At 35.7% G+C, this 24,813-nt stretch overlaps 2 protein-coding genes across 7 annotated transcripts in view; one reads left to right on the top strand and one right to left on the bottom strand.

Annotated features, from left to right (window-relative positions):
- The window catches only part of aass (aminoadipate-semialdehyde synthase), a 39,454-nt gene extending 36,081 nt beyond the window's left edge, over window positions 1–3,373 (top strand). For all 3 annotated transcript variants that reach the window (XM_030137621.1, XM_030137619.1, XM_030137620.1), the window contains 2 exons: window positions 252–428; window positions 2,102–3,373. In XM_030137621.1, the coding sequence (XP_029993481.1) occupies window positions 252–428; window positions 2,102–2,220 (296 nt within the window). In that variant the 3' untranslated portion in view covers window positions 2,221–3,373. The remainder of the gene's footprint in view (window positions 1–251; window positions 429–2,101) is intronic.
- Window positions 3,374–10,724: 7,351 nt separating this feature from the next.
- The window catches only part of ptprz1a (protein tyrosine phosphatase receptor type Z1a), a 117,875-nt gene continuing 103,786 nt past the window's right edge, over window positions 10,725–24,813 (bottom strand). For all 4 annotated transcript variants that reach the window (XM_030137607.1, XM_030137608.1, XM_030137609.1 and 1 more), the window contains 12 exons: window positions 22,703–22,837; window positions 22,458–22,592; window positions 20,826–20,989; window positions 19,615–19,750; window positions 18,532–18,678; window positions 17,323–17,416; window positions 17,079–17,152; window positions 16,736–16,867; window positions 15,471–15,626; window positions 14,837–14,979; window positions 14,602–14,737; window positions 10,725–11,661 (listed from right to left, as the gene is read on the bottom strand). In XM_030137607.1, coding sequence (XP_029993467.1) covers window positions 11,518–11,661; window positions 14,602–14,737; window positions 14,837–14,979; window positions 15,471–15,626; window positions 16,736–16,867; window positions 17,079–17,152; window positions 17,323–17,416; window positions 18,532–18,678; window positions 19,615–19,750; window positions 20,826–20,989; window positions 22,458–22,592; window positions 22,703–22,837 — 1,596 coding nt within the window. In that variant the 3' untranslated portion in view covers window positions 10,725–11,517. The remainder of the gene's footprint in view (window positions 11,662–14,601; window positions 14,738–14,836; window positions 14,980–15,470; window positions 15,627–16,735; window positions 16,868–17,078; window positions 17,153–17,322; window positions 17,417–18,531; window positions 18,679–19,614; window positions 19,751–20,825; window positions 20,990–22,457; window positions 22,593–22,702; window positions 22,838–24,813) is intronic.

Below are 24,813 nucleotides of genomic sequence, written 5' to 3'. Positions count from 1 at the left end.
AAGCAAATGTGTTTTAAACTGAAAACATTTCAGTGTGGATGTTTAACACATTGGTCTAAATGGGGTTGTGATCTGCTGACCTAAAGACATAACACACATCACTTCATACTCAAAGCTTTCTGTGGTGCCTCGTTCCCTGTGGACAGGACCATCATCATCCTGGGAGAGGCCACCCCCGTCATGTTTCTCCTATCATTTGTCACCGGTCTGTACATAAACAATTTCTGACCTCCTCTCTCTCTTGCCGTCAGATAAGGGCGAACGAGATATGATCATTATGAGGAATGACGTGGGCCTTCGGCATCCGACCGGCGAGCTGGAGACTAAACACATCAGTCTGGTGGTCTACGGCGACCCCAACGGCTTCTCTGCTATGGCCAAGACTGTAGGCTACCCAGCAGCCATTGCTGCCCGCATGGTCCTCGATGGTACGTACATTCTTTCCCCATGAGGCAACAGGCACACATCCTTTTTGTTTACAAGTTTAGACTTTTTGTTAGTCAATCTTTTTATAAAAAATATTTAAACTATCTGAAAAAAAGAAAAACCATTAGCATGAGTTTCACTGAGATTGAACCAAATTAATATAGTCAGATGCAAGAGTCATATAAACATATTTGTTTCAGACATTAGTTTCCTTCTTGAAACCCTTTTATCAATTAATCAAATTTTATTTATATAGCACAAATATAGTAAAAGTTATCTCATGACACTTTACATTTAGAGCTGGTCGAAACCAGACTCTTAAGCCAGTTTACGGAAACCCAACAGAATCCTCCAGGAGTAAACACTTGGTGACACCGGCAATGGAAAAACTTCCTTTAACAGGCAGAAATACAGGAACAGAAGCCAGGAGTTGGACGTTGAAATCATGTTAAGTTTCACTTTTGCTTAATGCCAACGTTAGGCACGTTAGTTATGGACTGGACCCCCATGCTCCGACAAATCAACATGATACTGAATTTTATAAAGGGCTCACAACGTTTAGCTTATATGGGGCCCACAATTGCTAGCGGCACCCCAGGTTACTGATGCGCATAAATAGGAATAAAAAGAGGAATGTGTCTGAAAACAAAAGTATTCCAACTTTTCGGGCAACAGTTTATTTTGTAGAAGTGGTGTGATGCTGGGGGGGCAGGTAGAGCTGGGGTGTGGAAGTGATGGTGTCACCAGCAGTAGGGGCAGGTTAGTATTCGTACATCGTCTTTATGTGTGTGTGTGTGTGTGTGTGTGTGTGTGTGTGTGTATGTGTTATACTGGTAAGTTTATGAAATTAATAGTGGGTCCAGTGTTAATTTAAAACGTCTAGGTGATTGTTTTTACTGCTATTTGTCGTTCTGTTGAAGTGTATTGAGATAGTATGAATTCCACTGAGATACTGAAGCTTTGTTTCAATCTTTCCAGTCAAGGGGGATTGCATTTGTAGTGATTGTTAAGGTGGCCAGTGTGTTTTTTTCCGATATCAGTGGCGGTTCAGCTGACGACAGATTTCCCTAAAGCTTTTAAACAGCAGAATCACAGATGACTGCAACATTTATATTTAATAACCAAATGTTTTTAAAGCAGGATCATGGATCTCCTTGGGGATTACAGCCTCCATAAGGCCCTGATGACCATTTGTCCACCAATTACAGCTTTACCTTGAAGCAAAAATAACACATTTTATCAAGCATTCATCCTTCATAGTCAATTTCCCTTTTTTTTTTTGCCCATTCTCATGTGTTGCTGGTAATAAACATACCCTCTGGTTTCATGTTCTTAACTATTTTCAGAGTGTACATCTCACATATTGCGTTCGTGTTCCTTCTACCATTCAGTTTCTTCTGTGCATTTTCAATTTGTGTATATTTTACTTCGTACTTCTCACACATCAGGGTGTGCAAACTTGAACCATAGCAGTCGTTGCTTACCTTAAATCACAAAATGTTATCGTATAATTTCCTTATAATGGGTTAAAGAGGATGAGAATAGAGATAAAGTCCTCTTGATGTGTAAATGTGTTGCAATTTAGCAAAAGATCTAATAGTAATAAAATAAATCAGTCATCCACCAAACATCGATGAAGGTATTAACTGATATCACTGAATGTTTGTCTCTGTAGGTGAAATATCTAGGAAGGGTTTGGTGGTTCCTATGACGAAGGACGTTTATGGGCCAGCGCTGGCCCGACTGAAGGAGGAAGGACTGCGCTTCATATCCAAAAGCACCCTGCAGGAATAGAGGGGGCAGATATTTTACCATCCAGCATAGAACTCATCAAATCCTTTTTAAAGCCTTTTTATACACAGGATCTGCAGATGGATTCAGATGCTTCTAAAAAAAAAAAAATACACATTTAATTTACTAATTTACATTTTTTTAACCTGTCAAATGTTGATAAAAGCAGTATTGGTTAATATTTTAAATAATTTTGTCAAATGCTTGAAGGTTGACACGAAGAATAATTTAGTGAAGCAAAAATTCATCTGAAATTGTTGTTTTATTGAAGTGAAATATAACCTGATTACTCTGAGATGATGGTTTCAAGATTATGTTTAGGTTAAAAATCTGATGATATTTGAAAGTCTGCAGCTACAGTTACAGTCAGTCTGACCTCATTTGCTTCTCTTTGCCAAAAACGTATTGTCACTAATTTCTCCTGTATCAGAGAAAAGTTCTCTGCGAAGATGTGATAGAAGGCAACCAATCAAACACTATACAAATGAGAAGCATTAATAAGCACATAAAGTCATTTAGAAGCCACGCCTAGGCTTTGAGATTTTAAGATTACACCAAAAAAACAAACAAACATAGAAGACACTAACAAACTTGTCCTCTACTTTTTATGAAAGGAGTATAAGTGGAGAACAAGTTAAAAAAAAAAAAAAAGCAATAAATGGCAAAAACCTTTGATTGTTGGACTCTGTGAAGCTCCAGCACTGCCAGTACAATGAAGAAACAAGATACAAAAGCAGAACTAGGATTAAAAACCAAAAATCAGACAATCAACACTTCCCCACCAAAACATGTGATAGTCAAACACTGTGTCCGTTAAAGCCAGAGCTATTGCTGCTGATCATTATTATTATTATTTTCAATCTGTTTCCTTTCGGTTAATCCAGTCGTTCAGTGTTCAAGTTTAGCTCATTGTTTGTACTAAAAGGTAAAAGGTCATTATCGTTATTACCTTGTGGCAACCTAGTGATATGAGATAGTAACATGCACAAGATGACTTTCAGGACTGTTAAAGCTCCATATTTTCTAGGTCATGTTTTACTGTACTTAATCTACTGTATTAACCTTTAACACAACTAATATGACATTTCTTGGAATACATACATTGGTTGGTTTTGATTGTAATATGTAGACCACTAGTGACGGCTTAATGTTAAGATAAAAAAACAGATTAAAGGTTATAACAAAAAATAGATATCCATGAAGTATCCACCCACATCGAGAAATAACACTGGAAAACATCAAAATCTTACCAAGTGTATTTTTGTCATTTCTAGTCAAAATATCTCATTACACTTAAAATAAGACATAATCACCTAAAGAGTAACTTTTCAGTGAGATGTAAGAACTTATTTTTAGGCAATAGTTGTTGAAAATCTTATTTCAAGAAATCTTACCAAGATAATTTTCACTTGTCCTATTTGATTCAAGCAAAAAAAAAAAAATCTTGAATTAAGCAAAAAAAAAACGTGAAAATTATCTTGGTAAGATTTCTTGAAATAAGATTTTCAAGATCTATTGTCTAAAAATAAGCTCTTATATCTCACTGAAAAGTTATTCTTTTGGTGATTATGTCTTATTTTTGGTGTAATGAGATATTTTGAGTAGAAATAAAAAAAAAAAAAGATACTTGGTAAGATTTTGATTTTTGCAGTGAATCATGTGACAATACATACATTCACAATATTGACCCGTGATGTGGACTCGTTCGACTAAACGGGTAGCAATAGCTCAACTTGTATCATGTTTTGTTTTTTGTTTTGTTTTGTTTGTTTCAGACTGAAATTATTTGTGGAACATTTGGGTATTTATTGTCTGGCACCTGGAGATATTTATTGTATATTTTGAAGGGATGAGATCACCTTATAAACGGTTTGTTTCACGCTTTAAATGGGTAAAAAAAAAAAAACCCTGGAGAGTTACTTTACAATCAATATACTTGAGATATACAGTGTATTTTTGAATAATATATCCATATGTAGTTCTGATCACAACATGTGGGTCTCCAGAAGGTTGTGTTTATATGAGTAGACTTGTATTGTGAAGAGTTATGTTCCAGTTAAAACTACAAATTCAGATAAAATGTTCTAGAGAGAATATTAACATTTTTTAGAGTTGGTAAAGTTCAGTTTGATGCTTAATGTTTGTTTTTGGCCGAAAGGGAACATGACAAAGCTACAACATCAACAATATTTCGTATTCTTTTGTTTGTTTGTTTTTCTTTGTTGGTTTGTTCATGTTGTAAATCTATTTGTAAAATGTTTTTGCTTCCTAAAAATTGTAAAACGGTTGCATAAATGTAAATGAATAAAATACAAACATCAGATCATTATAAAGTTTTTTTGGTTTATTTTTGTATGTTAAACCTCGGCTTATTTATATAATAAAAATGTGTCTTGATAATGAAAAATACAAACATATTGGATTACTAAGGTAAAGACTTTTAACCATTAACTCGGCTTACATTTTTGGGGGAAGAATGCAGTCTAATAGTTCATAAACCTACAGTGTATCTGGGAAATATTCACAGTGCTACAATTTTGTAATTTTGTTAATTACAGTTTCTTGTACTAAAGCCTTATTCCAAAAGAGATTAAGTAAATTTTTACCTCAAAATTCTACACACAAAACCTCATAATGACAAAGTGGAAAAAAAGTTTGAAACTTGCAAATTTATTAAAAATGTTTTGAAAAAGTAAACAGCCTAGTAGTACCCCGCCCAATTGCACAACTCTGCCTCTCCTGGTCATTGATACCCTACCCAGGGATTACTGTTGAGTCTAAACTTTCAATCTTTTTAAAAATTTGTAAAAAAAACTAAATGCAAAAAAAAAAAAAAAAGAAGGGCACACGTAAAAAAAAATGTGTGAAATTTGAAAAGAATTGGGTGGATGGTGTCCAAAACATGGGTTGGACAAATTTGCAAAGTTGAAATTTTGAAATATTTGTAAAAGAAAAAAAAAAAAAAAAAAAAAAAAATCCCCAAATTTAAATTCAGCTATCAAACTCTCCTAGTGACAAAGAACATGTGTGTGAAATTTGAAAAGAATCAGGTGAATAATGTCGGAGAAATGGGATGGACTAAAAACAAGTACAGAATTCCTGGTATACCTGTGGGGCCGGCGTATAATAATGATAACATAATATAGTGTTTGTTTCCACTCATCATGCTTCAGATGTTTCCACAACTTGCTTGGAGTACCACAGTATTCACCTGTGGTTAATTCAGTTGACTGGACATGATTTGGAGACACTCTCACCTGTGTATAGAAGGTCTGACCACCAAGGCAGGATTGTATGGAAGCACAAATCTGGGGAAGGGAACACAAGCACTTATGCAGCATTGAAGGTCCCTGATGAACACAGTGACCCCCATCATCTGTAAATGGAACAAGTCTGGAACCACTTGGACTCTTCCTAGACCTGGACTCTGATCTGAGCGATCACAGTAGAAGGGAGGAGACCAAGACCCCGATGGTGAATTTGACCGAGCTCCAACTACCTTATAACACAACAGATTTAATTCATTTTTACCTCAGTTCTACACACAATACCTCATAATGACAAAGTGAGGTTTTTTTTTTTTTACTTTTGCAAATTTATTAAAAATAAAAAACAAAACTATAACAAGCAAGTTGTAAATATGTGTCTTCACTTACTGGTAAACAAATCATTTTCTGGTGTTTAAGACTTGCTCTTTTTTTGACTAATCAAGTGCTACGTTATGTTTCTGTTATGTTTCTGTTACCTGTATTAAGCAAAGATAATATTGTATTTTTAGGCAAACCTTTACAGAGTGGGGAAACAAAATTTACAATATTTTGAGGCAGGGATCGAAAGACAGTGTATGACCAATTAGTTTACTGAAAGTCATGAGAATTTATTTGCCACAAGAAAATGTACATAATAGAAAATGTTTTTTATTCTATGTGTCCTCCTTCTTTCTCAATAACTGCCTTCACACGCTTCCTGAAACTTATGCAAGTGTTCCTCAAATATTCGGGTGACAACTTCTCCCATTCTTCTTTAATAGTATCTTCCAGACTTTCTTGTAATAGTTTTGCTCATAGTCATTCTCTTCTTTCCATTATAAACAGTCTTTATGGACACTCCAACTATTTTTGAAATCTCCTTTGGTGTGACGAGTGCATTCAGCAAATCACACACTCTTTGACGTTTGCTTTCCTGATTACTCATATGGGCAAAAGTTTCTGAAAAGGTATGGATAATAGTGTTAGGTATGATTATGACATCAATATATGCTTGGTTTAAAAAAAATTGACGTAGTGCCTGCTGAGAAAAAACAACTAAATGTTCATTGTAAATTTTGCTTCCCCACCCTGTATGTACAGTTTTGGCAGCAATGCAAATTTGGTTTTTATAAGCTTCCCAGATTTTTTTTTCTCTTTAACATGTTTCTTTTTCCATATGTTCCTAAGGTACACTGAAGAATAATTATAAGCAGTTTACATAATTTAAAGGCTACTATTTGCAGATAAATTACATTTATTCAAAACGTCAATTTATCTGACTGGTAAAACTTTAGGCCTAAACTGTGTATATGTGTGATCCTGTTCTGTTATTTTTGTAGTTGCTCTCAAAATTGAGCTCAGATTCATCCTATTTCCACAACTTGACCAATCACCTTTAGTAAACTCAGCTGACTGGACATGATTTGGAAAAGCCCACACCTGTCAATAGTTGTGAATGCATGTCAGAGCACAAACCAGGTCACAAATTCCAAGGAACTGTCTGTAGATCTTCTGCAACATTGAAGGTCCCAATGAGCACAGTGGCCTCCATCATCTGCAAATTGAAGAATTTTGGAACTACTAGGACTCTTCCTAGACCTGACACCCACCAGTCTGAGTGATCATGGTAGGAAAGCTTTTGTCATGTGATCAAGAACCTGATGGTGGCTTTGACAGAGCTCCAACACTGATGTGTGGAGAGAGAAGAACCTTTCAGAAGGACAAACAGTTGTGCAGCACTCCACCATTCAGGCCTGTGGGGTAGAGTGAGCAGATGGAAGACCCTCCTTAGTTAAAGGAACATTAAGTCCACCTGCAGTTTGACAAAAGGCACCTGAAGGACTCTCAGACCAGGAGAAACTAAGTTCTCTGGTCTGATGAAACAAAGACTGAAGTCTTTGGCCACTCATTGCTCATCACCTGTCCAACTCCATCCCTACAGTGAAGCATGGGCAGCATCGGGGGGTTGTGGAGCCAGTCAGGGTTAAGGGAAAAATGAATCTGCAACGTACTGGACCTTGGACTGGGACGAAGATTCATCTGTCACCAGAAGAACAACCCTACACATGCAGCTACGAAAACAAAGCAGGACGACTCTGTGAATGTTCTTGAGTGTCTCAGCCAGAGCCCAGACCTGAACCGCACTGAAGCCATTGAACATCTCTGCAGAGATCTGAAAATGGCTGCACCGACACTCCCCATCTGACCTGATGGAGCTGGACAGGTTCTCCAAAGAAGAACAGGAGAATCTACCCAAAAGTAGGTGTGTTAAGCTTGTAGAATCATACTCAAACAGACATGAGGCTGTAACTGCAGGTAAAGTGTTGAGCAAATGCTGCAAACACTTACGGACATGTTATATATTTGTTTTTATTTGCAAAAGTTTCAAACAACCTTTCACTTTGTCATTATGGGGTATTGTGTGCAGAATTTTGGGGTAAAAAACAAAAAATCTATTATGGAATAAGGCTGTAACAAAAAAAGTCTAGAGCTGTGAAAACTTTCTGGATACACTAATAGTTTGGGGCTTAAGGAACCAAAATGCCATGTCTAAAGCTAAGCATGATGATGAATTTTTCTGGGATCAGCCTTGAAGGAATCTAAAGGGTTTTTTTTTACTTGTTAGGACTGTGCATGTTGGACTTTTTCTTGTTGCAGTATTCATACTAACAGCTTTTTCCTGTTAGGCTATTGCTCTTTGGAAACATCCTGTTGTATCCCATCATTACCTCCGCCAAAGAAGTTGTTGGCATTGGTTTGTTTGTCTGTCTGTTTGTGTGCAAGATAACTCAAAGTTATGGATGGATTTGGATGAAAATTTCAGGAAATGTTGATACTGGCACAAGGAACAAATGATTAAATTTTGGTGGTGATCGGGGGTGGGGGGGCCATGGGGGCCCACTGATCTGCCTTGCTGGAGGTATGCGCTCTCTGAGTGCTTCTAGTTTCAAAAGTATTTTTCAGTAAGACCGGATAGAACAAAATGTATTCGAGGTCTGTACATTTCTTTTTGTTTTACTTAAGCCACAATGGATCCTTAGTTTTGACTGTGACTTTTGAGTATAAACAAATACATATTTAAGTCTTTGTGTTCATCATGTACTGCAGAGCCAGAGATGTTTACTACTACAGGATACAAAGAGGAAATACAGATGTACTATAGAGTAAAGTAACGCTGTACTTCTTGAGGCTTATTTTATTATTTGTTTTTAGTCTTAATTTTTTTTAATCACATATATTTTCTACATATACAGGGTGTCCCATAAGTCTCCATACACAGGAGACATAATACATATGGTTTTAACATGTATTTCTTTATATTTCTTCTTTATGGTTCTTCAGCAGTGGAGGACACGCATTGAAATGTGTTGCCGACAAAATGGCGGTCATATAGAGCATATTATATAAATAAAAATGGTTTATGTCAATAAATGTTTATTTTTCCTATGTATGGAGACTTATGGGACCCCCTGTACATTAATATAGTTATTTAACTTTGTGTTAACTATGGCATTGTACTTGTAAAACCAGCAAGTTGTAAATACGTGTCTTCACTTACTGGTAAACAAATAATTTTCTGGTGTTTAAGACTTACTCTTTTTTTAATGACTAATCAAGTGCTAAGTTATGTTTCTGTTATCTGTATTAAGCAAAGACAATATAGCATTTTTAGGCAAACCTTTATGTACAGTTTTGGCAGCGATGCAAATTTGGTTTTTACAAGCTTCCCAGATTTTTTTTTCCCCCTTTAACATGTTTCTTTTTCCATATGTTCCTAAGGTACACTGAAGAACAACTATAAGCAGTTTACATAATTTAAAGGCTACTATATACAAATAAATTACATTTATTCAAAGTGTCAGTTTATCTGACTGGTAAAACTTTAGGTCTTAACTGTGTATACATGTGATCTTGTTCTGTTATTTTTTCTGCTTTCAGATGAGCTCTGGAAAAAAAGACAATCAGGCTTTTTTCTTCCACTCAATTTGGAGGCAGCCATGCAAACTAGGCCACCAAGCAGGGGATAATTGGGCATGTAATTATGAAAAGTCAAAAATGCAAATGAAGGTATGGATACGACGGGTGGTCAAGATGACGTCTGGACACTTGACCTATTTTCTGCCCTGAAAAGGCGCATGTCTTCCATAATCTTGGTTGGGATTAAAACATGGGAAATAATTTGGAATAAGCAGTTCAGTGCAGGGATTAAAGCATGACTCCATGAAAAGAAAATGTAATCCACAGGTCGGACAGGACCATGTCTTTATTTTAGTTTTAGTGACACCACTTTTCAGGCCCACAGGCTCCATCTCATGTCTGGACGTTGAGACCTTTGACCTCTGGCCTCCTTCCTCTTGAGAGATCGAGGAACTGAGGCTTATTCAGTGCTCTAGGTCACTGAAACTACAGTACTTTCAATCTTAAACATGTAAATATAACCCACTTTCTGACACTTGAAATCCCCCGAATATTTGGGTTACCAGACTGTCAGCTGAAAAGCACTGTGTCTCAATAACCCCTTTGAATTAGTGTAAACCTTGGTTGGTTTTGCATAAGCTGCTCACTGTTAGCAGCAGCAAATTTTAGGCAAACACTGAAAATTATGTGAGTGAAATGCATTGTGGGACAAGTAAGAAGGCCATGGGTATCCACCTGAGAAAGCCTTAGCAACATGAAATCTGATGATGTAAGACACTCAGAAATGTACTGTATATGTGATTTTTTTTTTTTTTTTTTTTTTTTTTTTGTGTGGGGGAGGGGGTTCTGACATTTCTACTCCTACAATTTTATCAGTTTTTTCTAATTAACTTGTCCTTTAAAGTAAAGACTAAATAAATGTTTAATTTTTTGCAGAACACTGAATTCATTTTGTCAATGCAGAAAAGTTAACGTGGTGGATGCCATCGCCTGTCAAATTGCCAAAGTTCATGACCAACTACGCCACAACTCAGACAATTACTATTTTTCAGAGCATGCAGATGTAGGCTTACTACTAATCAAAACCCTTCGCAAAACTTCTGGGATCACTTATTACCTTGACACTTGAGAGATGTCTAAGAAAAGTTGTTCAATATGACTTTTTTTTCAGTGACAAAAGCCTTTTAAACATCCTGAAATACCAGCCCAAATGACAATTATCAGAGCCCTAATCAAAGCCAAACACATCAAACTATCTGTATGAACATTTTTCTTTTGTTGTGAAAAGTTTTCTCAGCAGGAGCATAGTTGAGAGAAAAAAACAGTCAGGCAGGCTTCTTCTTTGGCGTTCTTTCACATCTTTAATCCCCTAGCTAATAATCCAGCAGTGTTTTATGTCCAGCTAAAAAACAAACATGTCAGTACCCCATGCATTATGTTTAGTCTGTTACAAAATCCAGAATATAAAAGCATTAATGTTCTCCAGCTAAGCAATTAGAATTAAATCATAACATCTGAAAGCACTAAAAATGGTAAAATATAAAAATCTAAAAGTATAAATAGAAATTTGGTCCATCAAGGTGATTACTATAATATTATTTACATTAGATTATTATTCTTATAATTATTCCAGGCCCTTATTTTATATTTGACTTCAATAGCACATGGCTGCTACAGCTGCAATGGTATTTACAAAGAGGAGTTCAGTGCAGGATTCTATAAAAGACACACTAACAAAATATCATTTGATGTAAAAAGATGCAGTTTTTTTCCCTTTTTCCCCGTTTGGCTCAGTGCCAATAAATACAAAGATTTAGGAAACGATTGTTAGTTGAATACAGCATTAAAAATGTCAGACAGTTAGTCTACAGTCTGTATCAAAGTTGTTAGAAGTACACAATGAAAAAAAATACAAAAAGGCACACAATACAAAACCGCAGGGAGTCCAAATCCAGCAAAGAAGAAACTCGGAACATGCCAGTTTCAGGCTACAATAGAGAAAGTCCTGAATGAGAAGGAGTTTTAGTGGTTGAAGTGTGAATCTGGCTTCAGGAGAAGTTCTGTTGGTGGATGAAGAAGGATAAAAGACAAAAGCTGATGCTCAATTAAAAGAGTTCTTTGCAGGGTTTTTCTGTTACACCAGGGACTCAAGGCTCTCAGCGGTGCTGGCGGTTCCCACCACGATGGTACCATTGTTGTCAGAGGACTGGAGGGTTTTCTCATCTTCATGCATCCCCACAAGACTGAGCATGGCTTTGTAGAGAAACTGGAACTGCTCCTGGAAGACAGAGCAGGTAACCAAGGGTTTGTACCTTCAGACTTGACAGGAAAAAAGGACATTTACATAACTGAAAATGTAAAAAAAACCAAAACAAAAAAACCCCATTGTGTTTATTGTAAAATTTACTGGAAAAACCATTATAGGGGTGATTAGTATTTCTACTTTCAAATATTTAACCCTTTCATGTATGAATTATGAGAACCTCAGTCAAGATTTTTTCTTGAGTGTTTTTATTCCTCTTTAGGCATGAAAAAACACAATGTGATCGAGTTTTTTTTTTTTTTTTTTTTTTCATGTAGTTACAAAAATGTCCATTCAGCTACACCATGCATTTAATTTTTGAAGCAAAGAAACATGTATTTGAAACCCAATATCAGAAAGTGATACGAAAACAATGTAGTAAAAACATTCTTAATGCTGCTAATCTGATGTTTTCGCACATTTTAACATATTCTAATACTAGTTATTACTCACTGCAAAAAACAAAACAAAAACCCTTTTAATTACAGTCTAGCAATTAATTGATTTACACTCAAACATGTTACTGCAGATCAGGTTAATCAAGAACAGCAAAGTTACAGTAATGGTATGAACTGAAGCGTATGGGATTATGCATGAGTCTTCACTGTGTTGGCTGATATGGAACTAGAACAACAAAACCCATGAATATACAAGAGAACAGCTGGAGAATAACTGTCCATTGGAGTGAACACTATGCATGAAAGGATTAATTACCTAAATTATCACTGTAGTGTTTAGAATGACCAAAGACGCAAATGTATTGTGTTGTAGCGATATAAACTGAATATACTGCATTTACACCAGTGGGATGTTCCATTTATGTGACCACTAGGGGGAGTAGTGAGCCACAAAACTAACACCATGTAGCCTTTGACCAAAGTGACCAGATGGGACAAGAACCACTAAAAAAGGACTTTTAGAGTCAAATAAATTGACAAAGTGATAAAAGCAGCATCACTGTTGTTGTTTTCTCCACTGGACACAGGTATAAATGAAAAGAGTGGAATTTGATGCTGAAATGAACGTTTCTTGTACAGTTTAATAATGAGCTTTATGAAGGTATAAAGTTATTATGTGATATTATCTTTGCTAAGTTGACGTTTGTTGATCCACAGTTCAGACTAAATTGTGATAGTTATGACCTTGTTTGTTCGATTCCAAACAGATCTTTAGTGCAGATACTGACGATACAAACCGTACAGAAAACTGAAGTGATTTTTGGTTTTACTGTGGTTGTTTTCTGTCTAAAAACAGAATTAAGCTAACGGAGCTATAATGTAAACTATGGGCTGATGCAGCACGTGAAGATTATAAAACACTGTGTTAGTTGGACTGACTGTCAAAATAACCGCCTATGATTTTTACTTTGTAGATGAAAACTTGATACCATAATACAGATGTGTGTAAACAATGAGCTTTATACTTTATTCAGTGAGTGATTCAGTCTGTAGACTCATAGTGTTGATTTGCTGGTGGTTTTGGTAGCTGTAAGGCAGTGTTTGTCAACCTTGGGGTCACCTGAAATTTCTAGTTGTTTATAAAAAAAATTAAAAAATTACTAATAAAAACAATCTATGGTGAGTTGAGAGAGACAATCACAATCCATAAAAGACATGACAAACTGAAGCACTGTGGTACTGTTCAACTTTCAAATGTTCATTGTGGTCAGTTTCAGATGCTGCAGCTCTTTTATAATTCATAGTTTGAGTTCTTGTTTGTTCAGTATTAATTGTCAGCCTTGTAAATCCAAGCTGGACTGACTGTACATATCCTGACCAAGGAAAATAAAATTCTCACTTCGTGCAGTAATCTACACCTGGCTTTTCTACCTCCGTTCATATACTCATAATATATATTATATAGGCTAAATGTCACCTAAAATTAATGTTTATTTGCAACATAGTATAGCAAACTATTACATAATCAAAAACATATTAATTTTAGCAAAAGATTTCTCAGTTTTGAAAGTCTGCGGTTGCCAGAAATTTGTGATGTTAAACTGGGGTCACGAGCCTAAAACCATTGGGAACCACTGGTGTAAGGACTCCTCCTTGAGAATATGGAGCGTCAGTACTACATTGAACATATAGAAAGTGAACTGCATCAACAGTAATTGTATTTCCTTTTATCAGTAGCACCAATTTATGTGAAGTGCTTTCAGGAAAATGGCTTGCAACACTTTTATAGGAGTAAAACAATAATAGCTCCTATATTAATGTATATGTCAACGGAGATGTTTCCAGCACCATTGCTCTTCTTCAGACTTCTGTTACATTGTCTGACACCCAGAAAGATGGGGATATGCATATCTTGACAATCTGTTAATAGATTGCATTTTTTTCCTCACATGATTTCAAGTGATTCTTAAAAAGGCAAAGGGAAAATAAGCAGTTAAAGAATAAAATGGATAAGTAAGCTCTTAACAGACAGACAGTAGAACATTACTGTTGCTAATTAAATGGTTAGTCAAGTGACAGAAATGGAATCACCTGCTTTGTAAAGAAAAATGCCAAACGCTGTATCTAATATTTCAGGCTCTCAAATGTGACAAATGAATAACTTTCTTGGTCTTTATTTTATTAAACCTCAAATTTCAGATTGACTTCAACAAATAAGAAAATGTCTGCTGTCATCTTGTACAGGTTATCATTATGGGTATATGTCTTTGTTTTATAAAGTCATATATTTTTAAATGGAAAAAATAACAGTAGTTAGTTCCAGCCATAGTCTGATAGGATTTCTATTTTACTGTTGTCAACATTCACAGAAGTTACTTGTGGGAAATGTTATAGTTAGAGATAAACCTCTAATACTTCAAATAAAATACATGAATAAAACCCAGTTACTCCATCAGTTAGCAGAACATGTTTAAAACAAATGTCACAGTGTCATCAGCATAATGTGAGTTAAACTTACAATGTCACTGAAGACCCCCGGTCTCATTAGGTTGGTCAGTTTGGCCACTTGGAAGACGTCGACTGAACCTTCAGCCTCGAGCTGACGGGTTAAAGACAACAGGGCACAGAAGGTTCCTGCTGTGACTCCACCCACACTGAGAAGGACATATTAGCAGTTGTCAGAACTCTGTTTCAGAATCAAGGAACATATCAACTCATTGATTCCCACGTTGACCTATCAGACAGGATCTTACTCATCATGGATGACGGTAGGGCCTTCCTTCGAACCGCTCTCCTTTTTCAGTAGGTTGATGAGCTCAAAGGTGTTGCTGATGGGGCTGTCGGGGTTTGGCCAGCGGGGGGTGCGGTAGTGTTTTACCTCCAGAACATAGTCGTCCTGTTGAGAAGGAACAGTATAATCAGCACCACATCTGAACAGTTAATAACTTTTTCTCTCACTTTTTAATCATAATCAAAAAATTGTTAATTTAGCAATGTGTCGCTAACCAAATCTAAGGCCAAAATAATGATATAGAAGATAAAGTGTGGTGTGATATTCTGTCTAGGATCATTTTGGACAGATTTACTTATGTGTTTTAAAGAAGTCCTAATGTGTAAGCAAGGCTTTACAAAGGACATGAAAGCAGCATAGCCTTACTATTTAGAACTGGAGGTCATTAGTGACCACCTGAACAAGCTTTAGAAACCACCTGTGATATCTCTGGAATAGTCGTTAGTGCCTTTACAGTGAACTAAAATCACCATATAAAGCATGTATGAAAATCAACCCAAAATGATAGTTTTCAGACTTAGAATAGCTTTACTGTGACATTAAAATACCAAAGTTATTTTATTAATATTGTTCATGTCCTGTGTTTATTTTCTAACCTGTGTAGCTTCCAGTACATATTCCTGGACCACCATCATGTCCTCGTTGGACATACAGATGTGGTTCTCAGTCCGCTGAGTGACGCTGAACGTCTCGTAGGTGATTGGCTGTCCTTTGCGAGGCCAGAAAATGCATGGCTCCGCCTCCTCCTCCATCTAAACATCACAAAAAGTCAGATGATATTACACTGTGATGCTGCAACACAACACCTGAATAACTTAAATTAATTTCCATGAAGCCTTTCTTATTGCACTTTCAATTAGAAAGGCTTTCCCTTCACTGTCTGTCTTTATTGACCAGTTGTTTGTAATCTCCTCCTCTCTGTATTTATTTTTACTCACATAATTCATTATTTTGAACATTATAATACATCCTCTCTAGTAAATGTGTTAAGCTTTAATACTACTACATACTTCATAAGCATTTTTATGTGGTTTTCAACAGCAGCATCCACACTGTAGGGGGTTTGCATGTTAATCTTTGCATTTTGGATTAATAGTAGAATTGCATTGTGAACATGCCACATTCAGTTTAGGTTACTAATATGCTTTTTTTTCTGTTTTCTCACTTCAAGGAACAAAGGTTAATCAAGCGGATTAAACTGGAATAAAATAGTTGTTTATTTGCTTTAAATAGACGTACTACAACAGTAGGTGATTAGACGATTAATTATTACACAAATAATTGCAATTAACCATTTCATTGTATCTGTCTGTCCATTTTCTGCCAAACATAGATTATTTATACCAGCACATATTCAGTACACCCAATGAGGGGCATTTACTGGCAGCAAACACATAAACAAACATTGCATTTCTTTTTGCCTTTTTGGACTTTGACAACAAAAATGGCAAAAAGGGATTTGAAATAAATAACTTAAATATACTGACGTATGAAGACATTACTCATAATCATAGATATTAAAAGAAATTAAGCACCTTGTGGGCGCACCAAGATTACATTTAAAAAACTGCCAGAACTGTGGATGTGATATGACATTTCTGTTAGCTTGAAGTAATTTGTTATACTTGTAGATAACAGATAAGTTGTTACGGATGTTAAGGCTTTACTACTACAGTTATTTATTCTATTAAAACTCTAGAGGATACACAGGTTCAAAAGACTGAAAGAGTACCTAATATTTTTGGAAAATTAGTGTGTCTTTTCATACTGAAAGTTGATGAATATCAGCCTCAGGTGTGTTAAAAATATTCAGCCTGGCTCTGTCAGTGTTGCCAAAATGTAAAATACTGTTTCTTCTCACCCCATTTACTGTTGTCCCAGGCAGGGACACAATAACCTGAGCGTTGTGGTCCCATATCATCCTCCAAAAGTCCTTTATAGTGCCTGGCAAAGGATTCTGGGTAATGATGAACTCACGACTCTGTCGGTAGCCCTGCAGGAAGAAAACCATTATTATTATTATTATTATTATTATTATTATTATTATTATTATTTTATTATAATATAATGATGATGATGATGATAATGATAATAAACAGATCATCCTTATCATATTCAGGGTATAATGTATTAGTGTTTAGAAATATCAGTCTGCAAAAACTATGAATACAAAACAAATGTCATTCATCACATTCTGTTCTTACTGCGATGTATGATGCGTTTATATAGTCTGACGTCTCCCCAGCTGATGTAGACAAACGCACTCGCGACCTCTCAACTGAAAAGAAAACATTTTAATTAACTTTGAAAATTGTTTCCACAGTAACAAAATATTTTCTTGTGCCAACGTATCCATATTTTAACATACAGCTTTACAATATGAAATACACAAACACACAAATGCAGAAAGAACAGTCTTCATGGTAACAGTGGCTCTGTGAGACTCACGGGGTATTAGTGCAGAGCTTCTGTTTTTGCTGCGGTTTTCGTCCTGCAGAGCTGTGGAGAAATCAGACTGCTTCACTGGAGAATGACAGAGCAGCTGTGAAAAACATAAAAAAAGACAGCATCAGCACTGGTGTATGCAATATTTCATTAGTAGATACATAACTGTTGTAAGGATTTTACAAATTCTAATGTTTTTACAACAAAAAACCCCCCCCAAAAAACACTTGAACAACTCATGGCATTAAGAAAATATTGTTAATAAGTGCAAGGCCATTTGAGTATTTTATCTTTATTCCTGAATTAATTATTTTCCACTACTGGATTTGAATCATACAAAATGTAGTTAAAATTTGTAAATGAGAATATATTTTCAATCAGCCCTCCTGATTCTTTTTCCCAAACTTAATATTTTCAGTAATGTGCACACTCATGCCCATTTTGTGTACAATACTACAGTAGTGTTAAACTTTTACAAAAGTAACCTGTTTTCATAGTGAATAAAAAAAATGTATCAGTTTTTATAAGCCACTGCACAACTTTGCTGATCGAAAAAGCAAAACATTAACATTTGGTGATGGCACTTTCAGACTCCAAGCTGCATCAGCTGATAATATTGATATTAAAAATTATTATTTAAAAATGATACTAAAATACTTCCTATTCATTCCGACTTTATGCGGTGTTTATGCAGATTTTTGCAGTTATACTTATTTTTATTTTATTTTATTGTACTACCATCAATGTATTCTGTTCAAAACTTCTGCTTTGTATGTGTGCTTGTATTATCTCTTACAATTTGCCAGTTCTTTGTAAAGTGCCTTGAATTTTATGAATTGATTCATGTGAAATGTGCTCCATAAAAATGATTTGATTGATTTGGGGTGTGTAGACCTGGGTAGTAGTTAACAAGGTTATTCATGATTTTCATTTTTATCCTCCTGAGAGGAGATCAATTTTTGTCTTCTGTCTGGGACAAAAGTCTCACAGCTTTACTTAAAAAAAAAAGAAAAAAGATTTTTAAAAAGGCAACACTTTTACTTTCCTGGGTTTCAGGAGGATTTACAAACATTTTTCACTACAGGCAACATAAAACATCAGTAGTTTAATGACAAAATTAACTGGAGTAGTCTACTGCGGGGTCTTTCCTGAATAAACTTATAATGTATATGTTCACTGAAAACAGGGGGATGTCCTATGTTTGTTTCTCACCTTAAACTGTTTGTCCAGATGCGTCCTCCCAGCAGGCCGTGGGGTCAGCAGCTCATCCATGTGCCTGTGCAGGTGAGCAGCCGACACCTCTGTGTCTCCAGACAAGACGGCTTCCACCAAGGCGTCATGGATAAAAACATACTGTTCCTGCAGAGAGGAGATGGCAAATACGACAATTTAAAGTCAACACTTACAACGACAACTCTAATAAGCTGACTTGAAACCCTGAACGGTGATTCTCCTGTACATTCTAAATGCTCAAAGTGACGTCCTTGCTCTAACGTAACATCTCATTAATAATGAAAAGCAGCCAATCTTTATATACAAGAAACATCATGGGCAAAGTGATGATTGGTTAAGGACGCAAGTATGAATCATGGTATTTGTAACCTTTATGGAACGCCATTCTTTTTCTTTATTCCTGCTAGTACTAAAACTACACCTGTAAAATGAAAACGGCAAAAAGCAACTATTTTATAGCCGGCTACTCAAAAAGAGCAAATACCTTTTGGCTTCAGCTGAAAAATAGTTTTTTTTTGTCTAATTTCAGAGTTTTGAACCATTTGAACTAGTATTTTGCACTACGTAAAATACTCTGACCAATTTGCACTCCAATAATATATACATAAACATATTTTTGATACACCTGATCCCTGTACATATCCACTCACTGTATAAAACTCCAATTTGCACTTTCTGTACATACTACAACATAAAACCCACTGTAAATAATAAACATATATTTCAATAGACTGGATCCCTGTACACATCCACTCACTGTATAAAACTCCAGTTTGCACTCTGCACATATTACAAATCCACTGTAAATCTCATCCCATTGCTGTCCTTGTCTCTTGTCGAATGTTTGTCTATATTACGTCTTTGTTCAAGTGTGTCTGGGTTCATGTTGAAACGTGTGCAAAGAAAAACCAAGTCAAATTCCTTGTATGTGTTCACATACTCGGACAATAAAGCTGCTTCTCATTCATTTGCTTATTAACGTTATTAAAGCTGGCCTGTCTGCCTCTGGTTGTAATTAAGGCAATGCAGAGTAATCAGAGATATAGGCGGTTGACCTCTGACCTCTGTCTGAACCAGGTAGTTCCTCTGTGTTCGGATGTGTTTGAGGAAGCCTGTGATGTTGACGGTGCCTTCGTCTCTGATCTGCTTCAACATGCTGTCCAGGACGATGTATGTTCCCGTCCGACCGACACCAGCACTGAACAACAATGAGGAAAGAGAAAATATTAACATGATCATGATGATGATAAACTTTAGATTTAGATTTAGGTTAGTTTATTTCAGACACAGACATAATACAAAACATATGGAACAAAAATAATAAACAATACACAAATAAAAAATCAAACAATAGAAAAAAAAATAATAATAATGATAAACAATACACAAAAAATCAAATTAAAAAAAAAAAAAAAGAACAACTGTTGTGCCTGAACTTGCTTTAACTTGAACATGAGTAGGAATAAAGTATAAAGTATAAATGTGAACAAAAGGCAAAAAGAAATGGCAAATTTAAAATGGAACACCCCAAAATATTGAAGGCAATAAGTTAAAAAAAAAAAAAAAGTCACACAATGACTGTGCAAGTATTTCATTGTGGCTCTTTAACAACACTTTATGCCCAAATTTTCAATGACTAATGTATACAGTCCATAAAAAAAAATAGGTCATTTGTTAAATTACTGAAAAAGAGAACAAATTATAATATACAATCATAACTATTCCTCTTGTACCCCTGTTCATTGTACTAAATCTCTGGAAAATAAGGTTTTTAAACATCTTGTTCCATTCTAAGTAAGTAAGTAAGTAAATTTTATTTATAGAGCACTTTTCACAGACAGAGTCACAAAGTGCTTTATCAATTCAAATCAGAATCAAATTAAGTTTACAGAGACCCAACAGAATCCTTCAGGAGCAAACACTTGTGATTGGTGACAGTGGCGAGGAAAAACTTCCCTTTAATGGGCAGAAACCTCGAGCAGACCCAGACTCCTGAAGGATTCTATTCCACCAAACCACTCCACAACATGAAATCCACATCTTTTTAAGACTGGTTCTAGTGAAATATTTCATATTTAGTTCCTCTAACATGGTGATGCTATACTAATAGAAAACTTAAATAAACTTATGCATTAAACAAAGATAGTAAATACGCATTTGTAATAAGCCGTGGTGTATAATAAAATCATATTTCGCAGTCACATAGTTCAATATAAGAACATTAAAACAAAAAAAAGACAAAGAACGGACTTATTTATTCCCACTCATCTTACCTGCAATGTACAACCAGTGGGCCCATGTTGTCTGTTCTCGCTCTGGACGACTTCCGGACGAAGCTGAGCAGTGGCAGAGCCAACTCTGGGACGCCCATGTCAGGCCACTGGGTGTAATGGTACTGCGTTACTGTCCGCTCATTACTGCGACCCTTCTGAGAGCCCTGCACATAGACCATACAAACAGGGAATCCTCAACAGCAAATCTCTTTTTATGTTTCATCCATGTTCAAAAAGTAAAACAGCCAGAAGTAAGTCCGAGGCACTCAGGTACAAGGATCAAAGCCCCTTATTACCTAGAGGGACACCATCACCAAGGTGTTTTGACTACAGTAGGGGTGGTACACCTTTGGCCTGTGGGCCAAAAACCAGTCCTCCAAAGGGTTCAATCCAGCTCACAGTGTGCAAAAATTACATAGATGACACTGACGGTCAGGGGTGACACAAGTGGCTTTTCCATTGGACATCTGTGGAAAACTTGACCGATATTTACTAAATGTCGAAAAAACAGAAGTGTGTAATGTTGGTTTTTCCATTAAATCACAAATGTGATGATTTCGTTATTTATTATTGCAAGATGACATGAGAAGTCATTCCATAAACATGGTGACAAACATAAATATCACGTTGATTTACAGATATATTCATTATCATTATTATTATTATATATTACCCCTCTACCCTGTACTAAATTTAAAAAATGATTCAGTTTCCTAGTGTGTTCACACATACCGCACCATGTTCTTTTTAAACTCTTCTTCTTCGCTTGTTGTACTGTCTGTCAATATCCTTTTTTTTTTAATTCATGTGACTCTAATTGTGGAAAAAAGGTCTTTTCATCGCAGTTTTAGGTGATATACCAGTTTTGCTACACTCAGAAAACCACCTCTTGCCAGTGCAAAAACTTTTCATCAAAAAACAACAGTTTGGATGAAATTCTCATTTTTCCATTTGGTCAATTTTTATGTGCAAGTTACACTATATTTGTGCAATTTGAGGGTCAATGGAAAAACAACTAGTGAGTCTTGACAAGTTGTATCGATCATAAAATTAAATGCTATACTTTTCAGTTCTAGATGCCTGTTACTAAATGTTTTGTGCATTTGTAGATCCACTGAGATCTGTAAATTGTAATGCATGTGTAAATTTTGCTTTTTTTTTTTTTTTTAAGACAGGTCAGTTTGCTCATGGATTTTTTAATTAGTCACATTTTTTTGTTTAAGGATAGTTTGTAAACATAGACTTACATACTGGAATTTTCATTTTTTTGTTCTAAAACAAAGAGAACAATTTGGAGTTGTTTTATTATTATTATTTAAGATATGCGATTATTTTAGTGGTCCAGCCAGCTTGAGATGAAATTGGGCTGTGTGTGACCCCTGAAGCAAAATAAGTTTGACATCCATGAATTACAGAATGTTGATCGGGGCATAATATGAAAAATGGGCTCAATTTGAAAACCTCAGTGCATGATAGGATGCTAATCAGGCCGATCATGTGGCAATATTTGCATTTCAGTATGGCTGAACAAGTGGTGAAGGAAAAGGAAGACATGCAAATATTTAGAACATTCTATAAATTCTTTCGTGTTTATTTGAAGGTAACTGCTCCAAAGCCTTCTGTCTGCCTGACCTTTTTGGCGTGGGTGTTCCTGATGTTGAAGGTCCTCTGGGTGTAGTAGGCCAGTTCTCTCTGACTCTTCACCGTCACCAGGAAGTTACCGTACTCTTCCTGCACCTCGGACGGCCAGTACTGATCACATTTTCTCTGAGGGGACAGTGAACGCACCATAGATACAGTTATGTATGAGAAATAAGGGATCCACTAATGGTTATGACAGATCCCAGTCGCTCTTCATTTAAGATCTGGTCACTTACTCGTCCTTTCTCCACCAGGTTGGTGATCATGACGATGATGTCGACATTTTGCTCCCAAATCATCCTCCAAAAGTCCTCAGTGCTTGACCTCAGAGGACCCTGAGCTGCAATGTATGACTTTGGCTTTTTAAAACCCTGAACACACACACAAAGCGTCAAATGTTTCACTTATTGAAATGATAAAAAACATGGCACTGAGCAGCAACTGCATTTACTTAAGTGTCACAGAATCTCCCTAAATTACAGTTTTATTTTTCTTAATTTTTTTTTCTTTTCTTATTTGACATGCTGGCAGCATAAAAATATAGAGATGGGGGACAGAGAAAAGTGCTTTAAATACAAGTGTGATAGTTTAAAAAAAAAAAAAGGAAAAAAAAGTTCATGTCAGATGTTTTGAATTATTATCATGAGAAATGCCAAGTTATTACGTCTTGTAATTTCAAAGGATGATTTTTCTTCCTGAGCGACTAGTTTAGAGTAAACTACTCTGAAGAGCATGGTATAATGGAATCATTAAACTGTCAAACTCAAGAAGAGAAGAAATAGAAAACAAGTTAAAAAAATACTGACAAAAAAGGTGCATAAATAAAAATTCTATCACACTTCTTCCTTCATATTTTTGGAAATGTAATTAACTTGATTATTTATTCATTAGAAAGGATTATTGTTCATTTATTGGTTATTTATGTTTTGTTTTCTTACTTATTATTGGTTGCATTTGAAATAAATGTAATTATAATTTAACCCAATCTTATTAAGGTTGTCAAGCAATTAAAAATAGTCGACACAATATTCAATAAATGCCAATGCAGATATTTGCAGTCACAAACAATTCATGATAGGATTTAATATATTGCATTTGGTTGAGTTCTTTGGTGCATAATCACTGTTTCCAGGGTCACTGATGACATTTAATGATCAAATCAGAGCGGAGTGGAGCACAGTTTTCTGATTGTGAAGTTCAATATTGATAATTGCCGATAATTTCTCCTGGATTTTTACTTTTCAACTGTTTTTTTTTTTTTTTTTTTGGCTTCAGAAGTCCTGAAACATAATGCACTATGAGAACAGGGTTTGTCTTCCTTTGTGCAAATATAGGAGGTATTGTAACCAGGGACATTCATCGAATAAGTCACAAGGACGAGATCTGTTTGGTACATTCATACGCCGTGTACTTTTGCCTTCAAACAAACGAGCCTGTGTAGGATTTCCAATTGTAGTGCAACAATGCCTGACTTTGTTTGAGCCTGTGTATACGTTCAAGACTATCCTCCCATGTGTCACCTGGTGCTTGAATAGCTGATTCTTTCTCCCTGCCCACCTTAAAATTGGCAGAAGATAAAGAAGTTGCAGATAAATGAATTTCATACATGTAAGAGAAAAAAAGAGGCAAAGATTCTCTTTCAGTTTCCTGTTCGATGTTTTCATATGCAATGTATAATATGCACGTTTTTATGTAGTACTATGCTTCCTTTTGGATTTTTATGCCTCAGGTGAAATTTCAGGCTCTAGAAATGACACACAATGTTCTTTTAATGTAAAATTTCCATACACTGGGCTAACATTCACTCATATGCTTCCATCATGAACCACACCATGTTACAACCAGAAATAAAGTGTATAGCCTTTAACTTCTGATATTGTGCTGGTTCTCTCCACTATAAATTAAAAGAGTCTGAATGTTTTGGGTTTTGGAATTGTTTTTAAAGAGAGAATCTTTAAAAATCTGAACTTTTTATGGTGCACAAACACCCTTATTTCTGTAATAGATCTGAGTACTTCTTTTCATCACTGGTGACCTGTACATTCTTGTGCTGAATATACATGTAATTTCTTTAGTCTATAGGGAAAGAACTCAGAAGACGACAACCTACTGTTTAAGCATAGAGAATATTTTGTAATTTTTATGTTTTATTTTCTATTGTCTGTTCCAATAGGACCCTGACTGCTGAGCACTTGCCCCTCATTGCCAACGTGCCTCTTTGTGTTTTGGCAGAAAGTTACAATGATTTCTATAGACGCCTTATGTGCTCTTACAAATAAAATATTCAAGTGTTCGACAGTCAACTTCACAAGCTGACATCTTTTTTGTGATCTTTATAAAGTTAAAT

Source organism: Sphaeramia orbicularis, chromosome 6 (genome assembly GCF_902148855.1).
Source record: "Sphaeramia orbicularis chromosome 6, fSphaOr1.1, whole genome shotgun sequence".
NCBI classification, from domain to species: domain Eukaryota; kingdom Metazoa; phylum Chordata; class Actinopteri; order Kurtiformes; family Apogonidae; genus Sphaeramia; species Sphaeramia orbicularis.
The sequence above is the reverse complement of the archived record's forward strand: the minus strand, read 5'-3'. Positions and strand labels throughout refer to the sequence as shown.